Here is a 22,405-nt window from a genome sequence, read left to right as displayed (position 1 = left end):
AGGCTTCTCTGTCCCTCACCGACTGCCAGATCTTGCTCAAATTCATGTCCATCCAATCAGTGACTTCATCTAACCATCTCATCCTCTGTTGTCCCCTTCTCCTCCTGCCTTCAATCTTTCCAAACAGCAAGGTCTTTTCCAGTAAGTCAGTTCTTTGCATCAGGTGGCCAAAGTACTGGAGCTTCAGCTTCAGCATTACTCCTTCCAATGAATATTCAGGAATGATTGCCTTTAGGATTGACCGGTTTGATCTTCTTGCAGTCCAAGGTCCAAGGGACTCTCAAGAGTCTTCTCCAACACCACTGTTCAAAAGCATCAGTTCTTCGGCACTCAGCTTTCTTTATGGTCCACCTCTCACATTCATACGTGACTACTGGAAAAACCATAGCTTTGACTAGACAGACCTTTGTTGACAAAGTAATGTCTGTGCGTTTTAATATGCTGTCTAGGTTGATCATAGCTTTCCTTCCATGGAGCAAGTGTCTTTTAATTTCATGGCTGCAGTCACCATCCACAGTGACTTTTGGAACCCAAGAAAATAAAGTCTGTCACTGTTTCCATTGTTTCCCCATCTATTTGCCATGAACTGATGGGACCAGATGCCATGATCTTAGTTTTTTGAATATTGAGTTTTAAACCAGCTTTTTCACTCTCTTCTTTCACTTTCATCAAGAGGATCTTCAGTTCCTCTTCACTTTATGCCATAAGGGTGGTGTCATCTGCATATCTGAGGTTATTGATATTTCTCCTGGCAGTCTTGATTCCAGCTTGTGCTTCTTCCAGCCCTGTATTTCTCATGATGTTCTCTGCATATAAGTTAAATGAGCAGGATGACAATATACAGCACTGATGTACTCCTTTCCCAATTTGGAACCAGTCTGTTGTTCCATGTCCAGTTCTAACTGTTGCTTCCTGACCTGCATACAGATTTCTCAGGAGGCAAGTAAGGTGGTCTGGTATTCCCATCTCTTTAAGAATTTTCCACAGTTTGTTGTGATGCACACAGTCAAAGGCTTTGGTATAGTCAATAAAGCACAAGTAGATGTTTTTCTGGAACTCTCTTGCTTTTTTGATGACCCAACAGACATTGGCAATTTGATGTCTGGTTCCTCTGCATTTTCTAAATCCAGGTTGAACATGTGGAACTTCACAGTTCACATACTGTTGAAGCCTAGCTTAGAGAATTTTGAGTATTAGTTTGCTGGTGTGTTAGATGAGAACAATTGTGCAGTAGTTTGAACATTCTTTGGCATTGGAACTTTCTTTGCGATTGGAATGAAAACTGACCTTTTCTAATTCTGTGGCCACTGCTGAGTTTTCCAAATGTGCTGGCATATTGAGTACAGCACTTTGACAGCATCATCTTTTAGGACTTGAAATAGCTCAGCTGGAACTCCATCACCTCCACTTGCTTTGTTCATAGTGATGCTTTCTAAGGCTCACTTGACTTCACATTCCAGGATGTCTGGCTCTAGGTGAGTGATCACATCATCGTGGTTATCTGGGTCATTAAGATCTTTTTTGTATAGTTTTTCTGTGTATTCTTGTCACCTTTTTTTTAATATCTTCTGCCTCTGTTAAGGTATATACTATTCTGTCCTTTATTGTGCCCATCTTTGCATGAAATGATCCCTTGGTATCTCTAATTTTCTTGAAGAGATTTCTAGTCTTTCCCATTTTATAGTTTTCCTTTATTTGTTTGCATTGATCACTGAGGAAGGCTTTCTTATCTCTCCTTGCTATTCTTAGGACCTCTGTATTCAGATGGGTATGTCTTTCCTTTTCTCCCTTGCCTTTCACTTCTCTTCTTTCCTCAGCTATTTGTAAGGCCTCCTCAGACAGCCATTTTGCCTTTTTACATTTCTTTTTCTTGGGGATGATCTTGATCTCTGTCTCCTGTAATATGTCACGAACCTCCATCCACTTCCACTGTATTTGATTTAGGTCATACCTGAATGGTCTGTCAGAATGTGGTCCACTGGAGAAGGGAATGGCAAACCACTTCAGTTTTCTTGCCTTGAGAAACCCATGAACAGTATGAAAAGGCAAAATGATAGGGCACTGAAAGAGGAAATCCCCAGGTCAGTAGGTGCCCAATATGCTACTGTAGATCAGTGGAGAAATAGCTCCAGAAAGAATAAAGGGATGGAGCCAAAACAAAAACAGTACCCAGCTGTGGATGTGACTGATGATAGAAGCAAGGTCCAATGCTGTAAAGAGCAATATTGCATAGGAACCTGGAATGTCAAGTCCATGAATCAAGGCAAATTGGAAGTGGTCAAACAAGAGATGGCAAGAGTGACATTCTAGGAATCAGCGAACTAAAATGGACTGGAATGGGTGAATTTAACTCAGATGACCATTATATCTACCACTGTAGGCAGGAATCCCTCAGAAGAAATGGAGTAGCCATCATGGTCAACAAAAGACTCCAAAATGCAGTACTTGGATGCAATCTCAAAAATGACAGAATGATCTCTGTTCGTTTCCAAGGCAAACCATTTAATATCACAGTAATCCAAGTCTATGCCACAACCAGTAACGCTGAAGAAGCTGGAGTTGAACGGTTCTATGAAGACCTAGAAGACCTTTTAGAACTAACATCCAAAAAAGATGTCCTTGTCATTATAGGGGACCTGAATGCAAAAGTAGGACGTCAGGAAACACCTGGAGTAACAGGCAGATTTGGCCTTGGAATATGGAATGAAGCAGGGCAAAGACTAATAGAGTTTTGCCAAGAAAATGCACTGGTCATAGCAAACACCCTCTTCCAACAACACAAGAGAAGACTCTATACATGGACATCACCAGATGGTCAACACCGAAATCAGAATGATTATATTCTTTGCAGCCAAAGATTGAGAAGCTCTATACAGTCAGCAAAAAACAAGACCAGGAGCTGACTGTGGCTCAGATCATGAATTCCTTATTGCCAAATTCATACTGAAATTGAAGAAAGTAGGGAAAACCACTAGACCATTCAGGTGTGACCTAAATCAAATCCCTTATGATTATACAGTGGAAGTGAGAAATAGATTTAAGGGACTAGATCTGATAGAGTGCCTGATGAACTATGGACAGAGGTTCGTGACATTGTACAGGAGACAGGGATCAAGACCATCCCCATGGAAAAGAAATGCAAAAAAGCAAAATGGCTGTCTGGGGAGACCTTACAAACAGCTGCAAAAAGAAGAGAAGTGAAAAGCAAAGGAGAAAAGGAAAGATATAAACATCTGAATACAGAGTTCCAAAGAATAGCAAGAAGAGATAAGAAAGCCTTCCTCAGCGATCAATGCAAAGAAATAGAGGAAAACAACAGAATGGGAAAGACTAGAGATCTCTTCAAGAAAATTAGAGATACCAAGGGAACATTTCATGCAAAGATGGGCTCGATAAAGGACAGAAATCGTATGGACCTAACAGAAGCAGAAGATATTAAGAAGAGGTGGCAAGAATGCACAGAAGAACTGTACAAAAAAGATCTTCATGACCCAGATAATCACGATGGTGTGATCACTTATCTAGAGCCAGATATCCTGAAATGTGAAGTCAAGTGTGCCTGAGAAAGCATCACTGTGAACAAAGGTAGTGGAGGTGATGGAATTCCAGTTGAGCTATTTCAAATCCTGAAAGATGATGCTGTGAAAGTGCTGCACTCAATATGCCAGCACATTTGGAAAACTCAGCAGTGGCCACAGGACTGGAAAAGGTCAGTTTCCATTCCAATCCCAAAGAAAGGCAATGCTAAAGAATGCTCAAACTACTGCACAGTTGCACTCATCTCACACGCTAGTAAAGTAATGCTCAAAATTCTCCAAGCCAGGCTTCAGCAATATGTGAACTGTGAACTTCCAGATGTTCAAGCTGGTTTTAGAAAAGGCAGAGGAATCAGGTACCAAATTGCCAACATCCGCTGGATCATGGAAAAAGCAAGAGAGTTCCAGAAAAACATCTATTTCTGCTTTATTGACTATGCCAAAGCCTTTGACTGTGTGGATCACAATCAACTGTGGAAAATTCTGAAAGAGATGGAAATACCAGACTACCTGACCTGCCTCTTGAGAAATTTGTATGCAAGTCAGGAAGCAACAGTTAGAACTGGACATGGAACAACAGCCTCGTTCCAAATAGGAAATGGAGTACGTCAAGGATGTATATTGTCACCCTGCTTATTTAACTTATATGCAGAGTACATCATGAGAAACGCTGGGCTAGATGAAGCACAAGCTGGAATCAGGATTGCCTGGAGAAATATCAATAACCTCAGATATGCAGATGACACCACCCTATGGCAGAAAGTGAAGAGGAACTAAAAAGCCTCTTGATGAAGATGAAAGAGGAGAGTGAAAAAGTTGGCTTAAAGCTCAACATTCAGAAAACGAAGATCATGGCATCTGGTCCCATCACTTCATGGGAAATAGATGTGGAAACAGTGTCAGACTTTATTTTTTGGGTCTCCAAAATCACTGCAGATGGTGACTGCAGCCATGAAATTAAAAGATGCTTGCTTCTTGCAAGAAAAGTTATGACCAACCTAGATAGCATATTCAAAAGCAGAGACATGACTTTGCCAACAAAGGTTCATCTAGTCAAGGCTATGGTTTTTCCTGTGGTCATGTATGGATGTGAGAGTTGGACTGTGAAGAAGGCTGAGCGCCGAAGAATTGATGCTTTTGAACTGTGGTGTTGGAGAAGACTCTTGAGAGTCCCTTGGACTGCAAGGACATCCAACCAGTCCATTCTGAAGGAGATCAGCCCTGGGATTTCTTTGGAAGGAATGATGCTAAAGCTGAAATTCCAGTACTTTGACCACCTCATGCGAGGAGTTGACTCATTGGAAAAGACTCTGATGCTGGGAGGGATTGGGGGCAGGAGGAGAAGGGGACGACAGAGGATGAGATGGCTGGATGGCATCACTGACTGATGGACGTGAGTCTGAGTGAACTCCGGGAGTTGGTGATGGACAGGGAGGCCTGGCATGCTGCGACTCATGGGGTCGCAAAGAGTCGGACACGACTGAGCGACTGATCTGATCTGATCTGATATGGTCAATGAGTAGAGTCGTCTCTTGTGTTGTTGGAAGAAAGTGTTTGCTACGAGCAATGCGTTCTCCTGGCAAAACTCTTACCAGCCTTTGCCCTGGTTCATTTTGTACTCCAAGGCCATTTTGTACTCCAAGGCCAAACTTGCTTCTTTCTCCAGGGAAATCTTGACTTCCTACTTTTTCATTCCAGTCTCCTATGGTGAAAAGGACATCTTTTTCTGGTGTTAGTTCTAGAAATTCTTTTAGGTCATCATAGAACCATTCAACTTTAGCTTCTTCGGCATTAGTGGTTGGGGCATACACTTGGATTACTGTGATATTGAATGGTTTGCCTTGGAAACGAACCGAGGTCATTCTGTTTTTGAGATTGGACCCAAGTACTGCATTTCAGACTCTCTTGTTGACTGTGAGGGCTACTCCATTTCCTCTAAGGGATTTTTGCCCATAGTAGTAGATATAATGGTCATTTGAATTAAATTTGCCCATTCCTGTCCATTTTAGTTCACTGATTACTGAAATGTCGATGTTCAAACCCTTGCCATCTCCTGTTTGACCACTTCCAATTTACCTTGATTCATGGACCTAACAATCCAGGTTCCTATGCATTACTGTTCTTTACAGCATCGGACTTCACTTCTATCACCAGTCACATCCACAGCTGGATACTGTTTTCATTTTGGCTTCGTCTTTTCATTCTTTCTGGAGTTACTTCTCCACTCTTCTCCAGTAGCATATTGGGCACCTACTGACCTGGGGAGTTCATCTTTCAGTGTCCTTATCTTTCTGCCTTTTCATGGGGTTCTCAAGGCAAGAATAATGAAGTAGTTTGCCATGCCCTTCTCCAGTGAACCACGTTTTGTTAGAACTCTCCACCATGACCCATCCATCTTGGGTAGCTCTACACGGCATGGCTCATAGTTTCATTGAGTTTAGAGATGGCTGTGGTCCAGGTGATCAGTTTGGTTAGTTTTCTCTGATTGTAGTTTTCATTCTGTCTGCCCTCTGATGAATAAGGATAAGAGGCTTATAGAAAGTTCCTCATGGGAAAGACTGACTGTGGGGGAATCTGCGTCTTATTCTGATGGAAGGGGCCATGCTAAGTAAATCTTTAATCCAGTTTTCTGTTGATGGGTGGGGCTGTTCCCTCCCAGTTGACTGAGGGCAAACTTGACCCATGCTTTCACAGGAGAATCTTTTCTCCTGGCTCTTAATGTACACAAGTTTTTGTTTGTGCCCTCCAAGAGGCTCCCCATTCCTGTTAAAGTACTGTAATCAAATCCCACTGGTCTCCAAAGTCAAATTCTTTGGGAGTTCTCAGTCCCTTTGCCGGTTCCCTAGGTGGGGAAATCTGTTGTGGGTCCTAGAACTTTCTTAACAGTGCAAGAATTTCTTTGATATAATTGTTCTGCAGTTAGAGACAGAAAGTGAGCAACAATTCAGATATCCAGAGGGCACAGCAAATAGCCAGCTTGATTATATTCAGGATTATTCACACGTCTTATCCTATGGAGAATCTGACCCCCTGTGTATTTCTGATTGGTGGTGCATTTGAGCAGGGTTAGTTCTGTAGTTCAAGAAACTGTTTTTGAGCGATACTCATGTGCATGATGGAGAAGGCAATGGCACCCCACTCCAGTACTCTTGCCTGGAAAATCCCATGGACAGAGGAGCCTGGTAGGCTGCAGTCCATGGGGTTGCTAAAAGTTGGACACAACTAAGCGACTTCACTTTCACTTTTCACTTTCCTGCATTGGAGAAGGAAATGGCAACCCACTCCAGTGTTCTTGCCTGGAGAATCACAGGGACGGGGGAGCCTGGTGAGCTGCCGTCTGTGGGGTCACACACAGAGTCGGACATGACTGAAGTGACTTAGCATTAACATGTGCATGACTCAAGCATAGGCATCCTGTCTTGTCTGGGCCTGGGGAAGCAAGCCTAGACCCATTGTTCAGATGGGACAAGCTGGGATTTCCATCAGGGTAAGCAGATACTACTTGTCTTTTAATAAAAGCTTTCCTCTGTGGCAGTCATAGTGCCGGGTACTCTTTATCAGTGTATCCTTACTGAATCCTTACAACTGTTCTATGAAGTAGGTACCACTTTTCAGGTTGATGAAATTCAGGTTTTTGATCAAACAGCTGGTAGCAGAGTTGGACTTAAAGAGCTGGAGCTTTTAGCCATTATGGGGTCCTGAAACATCACAGGTTTAAGGACTCTGGACTAATTCTAGTCCCCAGCCTCTGGTGAGGCTGAGCCTAAGGGCATCTTGCCTGCCTGCTTCACGGTGGTATGGCTTGCGGGGGAGAGAGCAGTGGCTAGGACATCATTCTTAGCTCTGGGCACAGACCATGTGCTGTTCTTTTTTCCAGTTGTTGTTGTTGTTGTTTAGTCCCTAAGTCATGTCAAATTCTTTGTAATCCCATGGACAGGCTCCTCTGTCCTTCCCTGTCTCCCACAGTTTGCTCAAATCTGTGTGCATTGAGTCAGTGCTGCTGTCTAACCATCTCATCCTCTGCCGCCCCTTTTTCCTCCTGTTCTCAATCTATCCCAGCAGCAGGGTCTTTTCCAGTGACTCAGCTCTTTTGTATCAGGTGGCCAATGTATTGGAGCTTAAGCCTCAGTCCATCCAATGAATATTCAGGGTTGGTTTCCTTTAGGATTGACTAGTTTGACCTCCTTGCAGTCCAGGGGATTCTCAAGAGTCTTCTTCAGCACAGTTCAAAAGCATGAATTCTTTGGCACTCAGCCTTCTTTATGGTCCAGTTCTCATATCTGTACGTGACTACTGGAAAACTATAACTTTGACTGTATGGATCTTTGTCAGCAGAATGATGTTTCTGCTTTTTAATATGTTGTCTAGGTTTGTCATAGCTTTCCATCCAAGAAGCAAGTGTCTTTTAATTCATGGCTGCAGTCACTGTCCACAGTGATTTTGGAGCCCACTAAAATAAAATCTGTCACTCTTTCCATTTTTTCCCCATCTATTTGCCATGTAACAGTGTGACTAGATGCCATGATCTTAGTTTTTTGAATGTTGAGTTTTAAGCCAACCTTTTCACTCTTCTTTCACCCTCATCAAGAAGCTCTTTAGTTTCTTTTCACTTTCTGCCATTAGGGTGGTATCATCTGCATATCTGAGGTTGTTGGTATTTCTCTCAGAAATCTTGATTCCAGCTTGTGATTCATTCACTTTGGCATTTTGCATGATGTACTTTGCATATAAGTTAAATAAGCAGCGTGACAGCATACAGCCTCGACATACTTCTTCCCCTATATGGAACCAGTTCATTGTCCATGTCCAGTTCTAGCTGTTGCTTCTCGACTTGCGCATGTTTGTTAGGAGACAGGTAAGGTGGTCTGGTACTCCCATCTCTTTAAGAATTGTCCAGTTTGTTGTGATCCACACAGTCAATGGCTTAAGCATAGTCAATGAAGTAACTGGTTTTTTTTAATTCCCTTGCTTTTCCTGTGATCCAGTAGATGTTGACAATTTGATCTCTGGGTCCTCTGCCTTTTCTAAAGCCAGCTTGTACATCTGGAATTTCTAGGTTCACATACTGCTGAAGCCTACCTTGGAGAATTTTGAGCCTTACCTTGCTAGTATGTGAAATGAATGCAATTGTGCTGTAGTTTGAAATTTCTTTGGCATTGCCCTTCTTTGGGATTAGAATGAAAACTGACCTTTTCCAGTCCTGTAAACACTGCTGAGTTTTCCAAATTTGCTGACATATTAACTGTAGCACTTTAACAGCATCATCTTTTAGGATTTTACATAGGTCTGCTGGAATTCCATCACCTCCATAAGCTTTGTCCCATGGATGGAGGAGCCTGGTAGGCTGCAGTCCATGGGGTCGCAAAGAGTTAGACATGACTGAGCAACTTCACTTTCACTTTTCACTTTCCTGCATTGGAGAAGGAAATGGCAACCCACTCCAGTGTTCTTGCCTGGAGAATCCCAGGGACGGCAGAGCCTGGTGGGCTGCCATCTATGGGGTCGTACAGAGTCCGACACGACTGAAGTGACTTAGCAGCAGCAGCACCATTAGCTGTGTTCTTAGTAATGCTTCCTAAGGTCCACTTGACTGACTTCACATTCCAGGATGTCTGGCTCTAGGTAAGTGACTACACTCCTATCATTGTGGTTATCTGAGTCGTTAAGACCTTTCTTGTGTAGTTCTTCTGTGTATTTCCACCTCTTAATATCTTCTATTAGGTCCTTACTCCCATTCTTGGATGAAATGTTTCCCCTACTATCTCTAATTTTTTTGGAAGAGAAATTCTCTTTCTTAGAGAATCTTTCCCATCCTGTTGTTTTCCTCTATTTCTTTACACTTCATTTCAGAAGGCCTTCTTATTTCTCCTTGCTTTTCTCTGGAACTCTGCATTCAGTTGGGTATATTTTTCCCTTTTTCCCTTTTTAGTTAGTTGTAAAGCCTCCTCAGACAACCACTTTGCCTTCTTGCATTTCTTTTTCCTTGGGATGGTTTTGGTCACTGCCTCCTGTACAATATTATAAACCTCCATATATAGTTCTTTATGCACTCTGCCAGATCTAATCCCTTGAACCTATTCATCACCTCCACCATATAATCATAAGGGATTTGATTTAGGTCATACCTGAATGGTTTAGTAGTTTTCCTTACTTTCTTCAATTTAAGACTAAATTTTGCAATAAGGAGGTCATGATCTGAGCCATGGTCAGCTCCCAGTCTTGTTTTTGCTGACTGTATAGAGCTTCTCCATCTTCAGCTGCAAAGAATATAATCAATCTAATTTCAGTAGTGATCATTTGGTGATGTCCATGTGTAGAGTCATCTCTTGTGTTGTTGGAAAAGAGTGTTTGCTGTGACCACTGTGTTCTCTTGGCAAAACTCTGTTAGCCTTTGCCCTGCTTCATTTTGTTCTTCAAGGCCAAACTTGCTTGCTACTGCAGGTTTCTCTTGATTTCCAACTTTTGCATTCCAATTCCCATGACGAAAAGGACATCGTTTTTGCTGTAAGTTCTACAAGGTCTTGTAGATCTTTATAGTCAACCTTAGCTTCTCCAGCATCAGTGGTTGAGGCAAAGTGATGTTGAATGGTTTGCCTTGGAAAGGAACCGAGGTCACTGTTTTGTTGACTGTGAGGGCTACTCCATTTCTTCTTGGAAAGGAACCGAGGTCACTGTTCTGTTGACTGTGAGGGCCACCTCATTTCTTCTAAGGGATTCTTGCCCACAGTAGTAGATATAATGGTTCCCTGAATTAAATTCACCCATTTCTGTCCACTTTAGTTCACTGATTCCTAAAATGATATTCACTCTTGCCATCTCCTGCTTAATCACGTCCAATTTCCTTGATTCATGGACCTAACATTGCAGGTTTCTATGCAATACCACCAGACACATCCACAGTTGAGTGTCATTTCCGATTTGGCTCAGCCAGTTCATTCTTTCTGGAGGTATTAATAATTGCCCTCTCATCTTCCCCCATAGCATATTGGACACCTTCCAACCTGGGTTGCTCATCTTCCAGTGTTATGTGTTTTGCTTTTTCATACTGCTCATGGGGTTTTCATGGCAAGCATACTCCTGTGTTTTGCCATTCCCTCTTCCAGTGGACCACATTTTGTCAGTACACTTCACTATGACCTGCCTGTCTTGGGTGGCCCTGCACAGCATGGCTTATAGCTTCATTGCATTACAAAGCCCCTTCACCAAGACCATGCTGTGATCTATGAAGGGGCTTCTGATATGGGTGTTAAGCAGTCTAGCTTAGTGGTTAAATTGAAAGTGAAAGCTGGCTCAGTGGTGTTTGTTTGCAACCCCATGGACTATACAGTAGAATTCCATGGAATTCTCCAGGCCAGCCTTTCCCTTCTGCAGGGGATCTTCCCAACCCAGGCAAACCCAGGTCTCCTGCATTATGTGTGAATTCTTGACCAGCTGAGCCACAAGGAAAGCCCAAGAATATTGGAGTGGGTAGGCTATCCCTTCTCCAGTGGATCTTCTTGACCCAGGAATCGAACTGGGGTCTCCTGCATTGCTCGCAGATTCTTTACCACCTGAGCTATCAGGGGTTTTTCAAGTCAGACATATCAGGTTCTTCTTGTAATCCTGGGTAATCTTCTTTGCACCCCAATTTTCCTATCTTTGAATGGAATTGTGGTAAGCATATAAGAGTTTTATTGTCCATAAAGTGCTTTGTATAATGCGTGGTGTGATATCCAGTGCTCAGTAATTGATAATTGCTCTTACTAGGAATTAGCCAACAGTTACTGTGTTCAGGGAAGCAGGCAACTTTAAAACACTTGAAGTGTGGCCATCCTGTGACACAGGGCTGAGCCCCTGATTGAACCTGAGAAATCTCTTGGTGCAGAACTGTTTCCCAAAGAAAGAGGTAGACAGTAAAGAAGGGAGCCCATTAGGTAATCAGGGGACCACACTCACCATCAGATCTGTAACTGGCTTGAGACCATCACTTGCTTCAAAGGAAAGGACTGGAATGGAAGGAAGGGATCCAGCCTTCTGGCACTTTCTGACTAATCATCTGTCTAAATTGATTTCCCACTCCTTTTTTTCTTTTTATCTTTTGGGTATGTAAAATGCCTTCAGGTTTCAGCTGGTTCTGCTGTGTCAGGTCATCAAAGATGCTCTCATGTGGAGGGCTTGTAAATGGGTAAATGGATTAGAACCTCTTTGGTAGGTCCATCTGTTCTGTCCCTACTTGAAGGCCTTGGCACCAGGATTTGGAGGAAGCTGGTATAATACAGCATCTGCCCAATGGGAGCAGAGGTGAGTGGCCTAGGGTAGGTGAGTCAGTCAGAAACCAGGAAATCCTCTTATCGTGCCAGATACCTGGGCTTTCCTCAGCAGCAAGAACTGAGCAGCAAAATCTGGTGAGTTAGCATGTCTGGGAATTAGAGTTGCCAGTCTGTGAGCATGTGGAATTTGTGTAAGTTTGGGCCTTTTGTTTCTTTCAGCATTTCAGTCTTAGAAACACAGATCTGGAAACCAGAACGTCCATGTGGTATAGTGCTGTTTGTTTTGGATAATTTGGCTTGAACAGGTTGCTTCTCATGTATTCTGGTCTTCCAAGAATTAACCCACTTGCCTTTAAAAATTTTAATAAGTTGCACTATGAATTACTAGTTATACTCAAAAAGCATAAAAAGGTTTCAAAAAACTTACTTGGATCTGTCATTTTCCACACCAAAACCCTTCTGAAGGGGCTACAGTGTGTTTTTGAAACCTAAGTGAAACTGCAAATCCAAAAAGGGCATGTATAGTCATGTCTGTCATTTATTCTTTTTGAAGGTGGAGAATGGGACACACCCTGATACTATGTGATTCCAATTAACACAGGAATGATTATGGTCTTCATTTTAAACTTGTACACTCAGAACATACCCTTAGAATTCCTTTTGAAAATAACTCTGAATTTATGCAAGTACTATTTGGAGGAAGTAAAGTTCTTTAGCTAAAGTTTAAAGCTTCAACTTTCCATTAAAAAATCCTTTTACCCTACTGCCAATCTCATTAGAGCTTTGAATTTGGATTGTGAAGGTCCATGACTCTAGAGCTGGTGAGACACGGGTCTGACATTGATTTGGTCTACTTCCCTGCTATACTTCCAAGTTTCTATTAACATAATTTCAGAGGCTGCAATTATTATGCTCTGCTGTGCTGTGCTTAGTCACTCAGTCGTGTCCAACTCTTTGCAATCCCATGGACTGTAGCTTGCCAGGCTCCTCTGTCCTTGGGGATTCTCCAGGCAAGAATACTGGAGTGGTTTGCCATGCTCTTCTCCAGGGGATCTTCCCAACCCAAAAATTGCACCCAGGTATCCTGCATTGCAGATGGATTCTTTACTGTCTGAGCCACCAGGGAAGCCCAAGAATACCAGAGCAGGTAGACTGTCCCTTCTCAAGGGGATCTTCCTGAGCCAGGAATTGAACTGGGGTCTCCTGCATTGAAGGCAGATTCTTTAGTTAGCAAAATTTTACAAGCACTAAATTTTAGATGGATCTTCTAGTAGCCTAGTTGAAGGTAAGAATGAGTCTAAGTAGATAAAGTGTCTCCAGAGAAATCACCTCCTTCCTAGCCAAGAAATTTATAGCAATCTTCCTATAAAACGCTTTTTAGTTAAAGATAAGTAAATCACTATGATGTTATGTATTAGTGCAGACTTTTCTTTTTCATCTAGCTGTTATCTTATCATTTAGAGATTGTATTTGGGTAAATCAGCCCTTCTTTTAAAATGGAGACACCTTCTTAGAAGACTAAGCCTGCAGGCCCTGTAGGGCATTCACATTTAGTGTGAACTTGACTTTCCTTCTACATACTTACCTTTCTGAGAGGGGTATTTAGAAAAGCTCAGCGACTTGGACCCTTGGCATGGAATACAGTCCTGGTGGATGGCTCCCATAGGCGCATAGAGTAAGGGTGGAGAAAGGGCTTGCAAATTCTTTACCTCATCTTTAGGGCATTATGGAACTATATGTAGTTATTTTGGATGTGACCACTCTTTCTCCCTGTTCATCCTACTTAAAAAGAAAATCTGATAATTTTGACATTAGAGACTAGAAGATGAACCTTTTATTTGTACGTTTGGTGTTAACACAGGTTCAAATAACTTTCTTATGTGATGGCAAATTTGCAAGACAAATTTCCTTTGGAATATTTCTGGCAAACCCATAGTCTTCCTGATGCATTCTGCACATGAATTCTTTGTGATCTATGTTACCTTAAGAATTTTAGGAATTTCCATTATTGGTTCTCCATATGTGTCCTAGCCACTGCATTTCCAAGGTGAAGGTATAGGCTTGTGAACTTGGGGTATTTCCACTAGTTCATGGTTGGCTCATTGCAAGAATGGTGTTGCACTGTGCAGTCCCTGGAGGAGAGTTTGCATACTCTGTCTTCCTGTTCGGTGGTGATTGGTCTTTAATTTTCTTCTAGGTTGGCTGGCTCCTCTGGCTGATGGCATGTTGAGGCACATGGGCCAGTGGCAACGAGGGCATCCAATCCAGAGAGGGCCACTCTAGAGGCCAGGCCACCAGCATCATGGGCCAGTGTGTCACCAAGTGTAAGAATCCCTCATCAACTCTGGGTAGCAAGAATGGAGACCGTGACCCCAGCAGCAAGTCACATGGTAGGCGGAGTGCAAGCCACCGTGAGGAACAGCTGCCAACCTGTGGCAAGCCAGGTGGAGATATCCTTGTCAATGGGACCAAGAAGGCAGAGGCTGCTACTGAGGCCTGCCAGCTGCCAACATCCTCCGGAGATGCTGGGAGGGAGCCCAAGTCAAATGCCGAGGAGTCGTCTTTGCAGAGGTTGGAAGAACTGTTCAGGCGCTATAAGGATGAACGGGAGGATGCAATTTTGGAGGAAGGCATGGAGCGCTTTTGCAATGATCTATGTGTGGACCCCACGGAATTTCGAGTGCTGCTTTTGGCTTGGAAGTTCCAGGCTGCTACCATGTGCAAATTCACCAGGTTAGTCACAAATACTTGGTGTCACCAGGTGAACAGAGGAGGAAAGAGAGCACCATTGAGCAGTGGTGCCCAGCTAGGATAGAAGTGGGCACCAACAATCCTTGCCTGAAGTTATAAATCCATGTTGCCAAGCTGCTGTCCCACCCCACTGCTGTTTCAGACTTTTTTCTTCACTCCTTTGTCAGTTCACTTACTTCCTTACTCAGTGTTTACTGCGCACCTATCATGTGTCAGGCATTGGGTGCCACTGGGGATGTGCTTGGGAGAAGGCAGTGGCACCCCACTCCAGTACTCTTGCCTGGAAAATCCCATGGACGGAGGAGCCTGGTGGGCTGCAGTCCATGGGGTCGCTAAGAGTTGGACACGACTCAGCGACTTCACTTTCACTTTCCACTTTCATGCACTGGGAAAGGCAATGGCACCCCACTCCAGTGTTCTTGCCTGGAGAATCCCAGGGACGGGGGAGCCTGGTGGGCTGCAGTCCATGGGGTCACACAGACCCCATTGCTCTCCGAACAATACCCTTAGTCACCCTATGTGCCAATAAGGACAGCTGGCCCTGGTTATCAGCTAGTGCGTGCATGCACAGTCACTCAGTCATGTCCAACTCTTTGTGACCCTGTGGACCATAGCCTGCCAGGCTCTTCTGTCTGTGGTATTTTCTGGGTAAGAATACTGGAGTGTGTTGCCATTTCCTCCTCCAGGGGATCTTCCCAACCCAGGGATCGAACCCATATCTCCTGCGTTGGCAGGCTGATTCTTTACCACTGAGCCACCTGGGAAGTCCGGTCAACCTGTAGTTATGTCCATTGTTATCATCATGCAGCCTGATAGAGATTATTTGTGGGAGACAACATGGCAGGGTCACTGCAAGGTATGGTTTGCAGAGCACTGGATTATAAGAAAGAAGAATTGACTTTGAGAACCCCTCTATAAAACTTTTAGTCCCTGGGTAGGTTACTCAGCAGATCTCAGATGTTCTATCTTCAGAACATACAGAATCTCAAAGAACATGATCAGTGTGAGACCATGTTGTAAGCCAGAAGTGTTATATATAGATGTTAAAAAATACACATACAGTTTTTGCTTTTTAGTAACAGAACTTTGATCTCTGGTGGCAGTTTCCCCAGGTTCATTCAGAATCTTTGGACTCCAAAAATTTTCCTTGGCAGTAACCAAAAATATTCCAAAACCAAACAACCCCTATAGAATCAAAAGGAAAACAGGAAGACTCCCTCCCCATCTCCAAGGAATGTCTACAGCTTAATCACTGTTGCAGAATGAGAAATGGCATGGAGCAAGAGACTTTGAGTTTAGCTTTAGAAAGATGAATAGATGAATGAATAACTGTTATCTGTAGCCTACCATGTGCCTGGCACTATCTAGAAGTTGACATAATAACTTGTTGACTTAAACCCTATGAAATAAGGTAGTATTCTCACCATTTGGCAGATGAAATAGGATTGCAGTTAGTAGAGGAGTTGGAGTTCAAATCCCGACAGCCTCATAGTTATGCTCTTATGATACTATATCGCCTCTCAGTAAATGATATCATTTGCAATTATTAATTGTGCCCCTCCTTCCTGTTGCAGGAAGGAATTTTTTGATGGCTGCAAAGCAATAAGTGCAGACAGCATTGATGGGATCTGTGCACGGTTCCCTAGCCTCTTAACAGAAGCCAAACAAGAGGATAAATTCAAGGATCTCTACCGGTTTACATTTCAGTTTGGCCTGGACTCTGAAGAAGGGCAGCGGTCACTGCATCGAGAAATAGCCATTGCCCTGTGGAAACTCGTCTTTACCCAGAACAATCCTCCGGTATTGGACCAGTGGCTAAACTTCCTAACAGAGAACCCCTCGGGGATCAAGGGCATCTCCAGGGACACTTGGAATATGTTCCTTAACTTCACTCAGGTGATTGGCCCTGACCTCAGCAACTACAGCGAAGATGAGGCCTGGCCAAGTCTCTTCGATACCTTTGTGGAGTGGGAAATGGAGCGAAGGAAGAGAGAAGGGGAAGGGAGAGGCGCACTCAGCTCAGGGCCCGAGGGCTTGTGTCCCGAGGAGCAGACTTAGTGGCTCTGTCAGGAGCAGCAGCAAGGATCTGCCTGCTGCCCTGCAGTCAACCAAGGAATTGGACCTTTCTGGAAATTACTGAAGATCCGGATATTTTCTACTTTACACCTTTCTCTGCCTTGTATCTGAAAGGGCTCTAAAATGCTGTATCATGTTTTAGGCACTTTCTTCACTTTTGGTTATTTTGGTTATTTCCCTTTTTTGGGGAGGGGTCCCCCAAAATATTTGAACCTGGCTACATGTTGTGTATCTTTTTTTTTTTTTTTTTTTTTGAAGCCTTCAGATAGAATAAGCCTGCCACTTCTTGCACAAATTAGATTTTTTTTTTTTTTTGGTGGGGGAGGGTGTAGAGCAGGTAGTAGGGAATGGGAGTTAGGTTGAATTATCATTATAAAATGATAGTGCCAGATCTCAGTTTTGCATATTCTTGTTTTTCAGGGCAGGTCTGTACTGTGTGTAGTGCTGTTTACATGGTTGGATTTAGGTTGTAATAATTACTTTTAAAGATTTACACAGAGTTGAATTTTGAATTAGCAGTGTTAACTGTTAACCACATTGCATTAATTCCCAGGCGATTTAAAGTTCTTGGAGAGCCAGGGCCGGCCAAGAGCATTTGTAGTCTGGTGACGACCCCCTTTTAAGCTAATTTATCTGAAACTCTTTATTTTTCTCACTTCTTGCTCATTCCTTCTTTGACCTATTGCATTTCATGTTGAGTTTATCCATCAACATGCTGCGCCTGTCAGTCAAGTGAGCAGTTTTGTTAGAACACATTGTACTGAGAACCACTTAAGCATTGAATGCAGAGAAAGCAGTGCTACCTCAGTTTTGCTGGAAGTAGACTTTGATAGTTTTCTTTCTTTGATGAATTTTCTGTATTTTCATGTTGTAAGTGGAAATACTTTTTTTTTTTTTTTCATTTGCTTTGGAGCCAAAGTTTCTGTTCCTGGTGGTCGGAAAACTGTGCCTGCCGGCCAACTGACTTGAAGGAAAACTGTGGTATGGAGCTCTGCTTGAATTTTGTTTTTTTTTTTTTTTTCTTGAGTATCATCAGCTTACTTGTCTGGCAAGTGCAGGAGCCTGGGGTTGGCCTGAACTCTGCCAAACAAATACATAAGTGTATTTAATAGTTAAACATGTGCCCTTTCCCTTCTTGCTGCACCCGTGTTGTCACTTAACCCCCAGAAGTTATTTATTTTCTTCTTTGTTAATGTCAGGCTTATTTGGGGTAATGTGATGACTATTTAGGTTTACATGACCCTCCTCACCTTTTCCTACCCCCAAATATGTATATATACATATATATGTATATATTTTACCTATATAATATATATATATATACACATATATGTATCTATATTCCTTTGTTTCTTTGCCTGCTAAAACTAGCTATAAAAGGGAGCTGCCTTCAATATACAAAGTATAAGAGTGTCAGGGAGAATCACAATGAAGGCTTTTGAATCTGAATTTAGATCATTTTCATTAAAGATGAATTTTCTCAGTCCTTTCCTCACAGGAGGGAGTCCCAGTTCCCTAGACACCTCCACTGCTTGCTCTGTAAGGCCAGCTTTGGCTAAACTGCCACACAGGAGCTGACTGGTCCTACCTGGTTTTAGTAGAGGGTCCTCTTATTTTTCCATTAAAAAAAAATGTCCTCGTAAAACTGTACTGGAAGGATGGATGGCAGGAACTTGTACCGTTCAGCTTCCAATACTTTGGAACAGATTGAAAAGGGAATTTTTAAATAAAAATTTATAAAAATATTTATACTCTTGAGGCAGTGAGAGTTTGTCTATTAAATATTTGGAGTTTTCTCCCTCAACTTACCCCCCATCTCCCTCCCAGGTATATGTTTCATAGCCTGGGCAGGAATTGCTTATTTTGAGTTCTTTTATTACTAACCTATGGCTCTGGGCTCCCATCTTTACAAAGATGATTTAAGGAGTTTCTGCAATGTTTTTGTAAAATTGGTATTGACATAGGGAACATACATATATTTTTTAATCCGAACCCTGAGAGTTACCCCTTTTACAGGACTGGATGGGAAACTAAAGTCAGCCACAGTAGTTAGCAATACTGCTGGAAAGCTGATGGGTCCCAGTCCAGATATCTGGCTTTGTTCTAGCCTAAGACACAGGAACCTTGTAGACAGTTTCTGAGGGTCTTAGCAGGTTCTGTGGGCTCAGTTGAAGTCAAGGTACCTCGTCTGAGGTATTGAGACTGCCATCTCATCCAGTCAATTTACAACCCCATTTTTCCTCAGTTCTGGATTGGGCAGAGGTTAAGGTTAAAACCTTAACCTAGCAAGCTGCTTCTAGCCAGGTAAGGCTTTTTCTGTCTCAGATCAGAAGGGTGTATGGCAAGGACACAAAATGCTGAGTATCCTAAAGACTCTGGAGGAACTGGATTCCTTCCCCAGACTACAAGAAAGCATTCCATGCATTAGGTGTGTTATGATGGATTTTTAAAAAAACACTCAGCTTCCTTATCAACAAAAGAGCCATTTAAATATTTTTGGTTATATATTTAATGGTCTATTTGTTAACAAATGCAAATTAGAAACCTGAAAAGGGAATGGTTAGGGAGGGACTTAGTTTCCTTCCAAGTTTGAGTCTTTGATGCAAGGAATTCAAGCTTATGCAGTCACGTGGACCAATGCTTCACTTTTTCGTGGCTATAGGAAAAGCAGTTTTCTGCAGAGGGATCCAAGATGGAGTGTGTGTGTGTGTGTGTGTGTGTGTGTGTAGGGTTTGAGGTTACACTTCTGGGAAATGAGAGGTTCCCGTTCCTCTTCACCTACGGATAGGTTTGCTGCTTAATGAGTGAGCAGTAATTGTGTTGAAGAGGTCAATGCATGCCCCTCAGGTAAGCCAGTGCACACTTCACTTTAAACAATAGGACACCAGAGTGGTATGGTGGTGTGTGGTCAGGGGCAGGATGTGGATGCCATTTTGAAAACAGGCAAATACCAGAGTGACTACAACAAATGGAGTGTGTTGGGAAGTTGTTTTTTGGCAGCAGTTTTGTGTGTGAACTTCTATGGTATTTCTTCAGCAATTGATTAGAAAGCAATATGAGATGAAGTGTGCTTCACCGGTTGCTCTTCCCCTGTACCTGCCAAATGTGACTGTATCACTCTTACCCCTGCCTCCTGTGATGACACTTTGCTGTGCTTAGGCTAGTTGCCTCAGCAGTTCTCCCTGCCACATGTGCTCACATGTGTGAATTTGGATCAAGATTCCATTTCTACCCTTCTGGTAAGAAAAAAAAATCTAGAGCTATGTAGAGATCCAAATTTCTGCCAAGCCCTCAGGTTCAAGGAAATTCAACAGAAAATGTACAAGGCAGTGTTTTCAATATTAAACTTTGCTAAGGAAGGCACAAACTAGCCTTCTTGGAGAGGAAGAAAGGATTAAGCCACACATTTATTAGTGGGTCTTAAAACAGTATGAATCTCCCAAGGACTGGTGGTAAAATTCAGTCCTCAGTGTTGGAGCCTGCAGGGTGTGGGACTCCATGGTTCATGTGATGGCCGCATATAGTATACTATACCAAACTGTATTAAATAGTGATGGGAAATTACATAGATAAGGATCTGGTATAAAAGTTTAAAAACCAAAACATCTGTATTTTGGGCCAAGTTTGGTTTGCATTTAAAGTCAAGTCTTCAGTTCAGTGAGCCCGAAAGGTATAAAGGCTGGAAGAAAGCTGCTGCTAGGTTTGTTTTGCTGTAGTAGCCCACTTTGCCACTCTTCTTGTGTGTCTGGTTAGTGATGACCTGAACATCTTGGTAACTGCGTAACTGACAAAGGTCTTCCCTGGGGGACTCAGCAGTATCTTGTTTAAATGCGTGCATGTGTGCTAATTCACTTCAGTCATATCCGACTCTGTGTGGCCCTGTGGACTATAGCCAGTCAGGCTCCTCTGTCCATGGGATTCTCCAGGCAAGAATACTGGAGTGGGTTGCCATGCTCTCATCCAGGAGATCTTCCCAACCCAGGGATTGAACCGGCGTCTCTTATGTCTCCTGCATTGGCAGGTGGATTCTTTACCACTAGCACTACCTGGGAAGCTTTTGTTTAAACAAGATGGACTAAAAGGACTATTAAGTCATTAAAGTGTTAATTGGGACTCATTTGAGAACATGTAACATTGATCCTCCTCTTACTCCACAGTTTTCTGAATCATATAGAGGGGTTTCCCACCCACTCCCCATTCAGAGTTTACACCTTTGTTAAGTTGTAATCATTAGCATTTATCCAGGTTAACCTTGACTAGCACTGCCTTACATTGAGGATCTGCAGGTGTTTTTCCTCACTGAAAAACAAAATTGAGTAACCATCAGATTCTGTTTCTGATTCAGGTGCTGGAGTTTATCACATCCTTCTCCCTATTCCTCTTTTTGAAAACTGAGCCTGCTCTTCTGCCACCCACCTTCCCTACAACTTTCAACATAAATCTTGCATATTGCCAAAGGAAGCCATTCAGCAGCTGCTGTGGTTTTTTCCCCCAACACATTTATTCTGGGAGAAGTGTCTTCCTTCTGACCCTGGTCCTAGCCCCTTGAGTCTGTTATTAATTGCTCTTACCTGTTGCACTAATGAATATGATGCTAGGTTTCAAAGGAGGGATTTGAAGCAATAGGCAAATGGGGCTTGGATAAACTGGTCCTACAAATAAGATACCCTGCCTTATCCCGCTGAGGTGATGAGTCCACTGCTCATGTGACCCTCCACCTTTGTGGATTCCTCTTGTTTTGTGACCAGCGTGTCTGTTTCTTGAAGTTGTACAAACTTGTTGACAAAAGTCAATACTTTGATTTGTATTCTCTGCACTGTTGCACTCTCCAAATGGCTCCTTGAATATTTTTATTAACTTGTTACACACATTATTGTCTACTTTTTTATTTGGAAGGTAACCTGCTGTTGGACTTAATAAATTTGTTTACTTGACTAATGACAGTTCTGCAAGAAACAAAAAACCACCCCCCAAACAAACAAATATCTGTGACTTCATTCTGGGGTGAGCTTTACCCACCAGGAGCCTCTTCCAACATAATGGATGGCAGATCCTGTGCTTTGGAAAACCGTCCAGATCATACAGGATCCCCAGCTACAAATACGGATGTTGATCTCCCACTCACCAAGCTTAACGGCTTTTCAAGTCCCAGTACTTATAGGCAAGAAGCAAATGCGTCCTCACAGGGCCACTACCTAAACAGTCTTACCTTATCAACTGATGTGGATTCCCATGAAGAATAAAAAGTGAATTAGAACTCTTTAATAGTTGGCTCCTATATCTGCTAGGTTGGCAGTGATTAAGGCAAGGAGGCAAGCTGAAAACTTGTCAGGTGCTACTGTTCTGTGATCTTTGGCAAATTAGTGAAATTCTGAGTTTCCTTTTAGTCATCTGTAAAATCAAGAGACTGTTATTTTTATCAATGTTAAGATTTAAAAGAACATCCATGATTGTTAAGCACCTAAGACACAAAAGTTTAAGGTTTCCAAAGGCTGTTAGGTAATGCAGGGAATCCAGATAATAGGAGGATTGGAATGGTCACATATGACCTTTCAAAAGTCACTACCTTTCTTGGGGACTCACCTTCCTTATGCCATATTGGGAGGATGGTGGGCTTAGAATAACATAGTCCCTAATGGCTCCCTCTGGCTCTTACATTCTAGAAGTCTAACTGTGGTAGACATTGTTTAGTCACTAAGTCGTGTCTGACTCTTGCGACCCCATGGACTGTAGCCTGCCAGGCCCCTCTGTCCATGGGATTTCCCAGACAAGGATACTGGAGTGGGTTGCCAT

The 22,405-nt window shown here is 42.7% G+C and overlaps 1 protein-coding gene across 8 annotated transcripts in view; it reads left to right on the top strand.

Annotated features, from left to right (window-relative positions):
- DCUN1D3 (defective in cullin neddylation 1 domain containing 3) overlaps window positions 1-21,671 on the top strand; it is a 59,202-nt gene extending 37,531 nt beyond the window's left edge. For all 8 annotated transcript variants that reach the window (XM_055562537.1, XM_055562544.1, XM_055562542.1 and 5 more), the window contains 2 exons: window positions 13,983-14,518; window positions 16,111-21,671. In XM_055562537.1, coding sequence (XP_055418512.1) covers window positions 14,088-14,518; window positions 16,111-16,594 — 915 coding nt within the window. In that variant the 5' untranslated portion in view covers window positions 13,983-14,087 and the 3' untranslated portion in view covers window positions 16,595-21,671. The remainder of the gene's footprint in view (window positions 1-13,982; window positions 14,519-16,110) is intronic.
- Window positions 21,672-22,405: the final 734 nt, after the last annotated feature.

The sequence above is a fragment of the Bubalus kerabau genome, chromosome 23 (assembly GCF_029407905.1).
Source record: "Bubalus kerabau isolate K-KA32 ecotype Philippines breed swamp buffalo chromosome 23, PCC_UOA_SB_1v2, whole genome shotgun sequence".
Lineage (NCBI taxonomy): Eukaryota > Metazoa > Chordata > Mammalia > Artiodactyla > Bovidae > Bubalus > Bubalus kerabau.
Note: the sequence above shows the minus strand (reverse complement) of the source record. Positions and strands in the feature narration are given on the sequence as shown.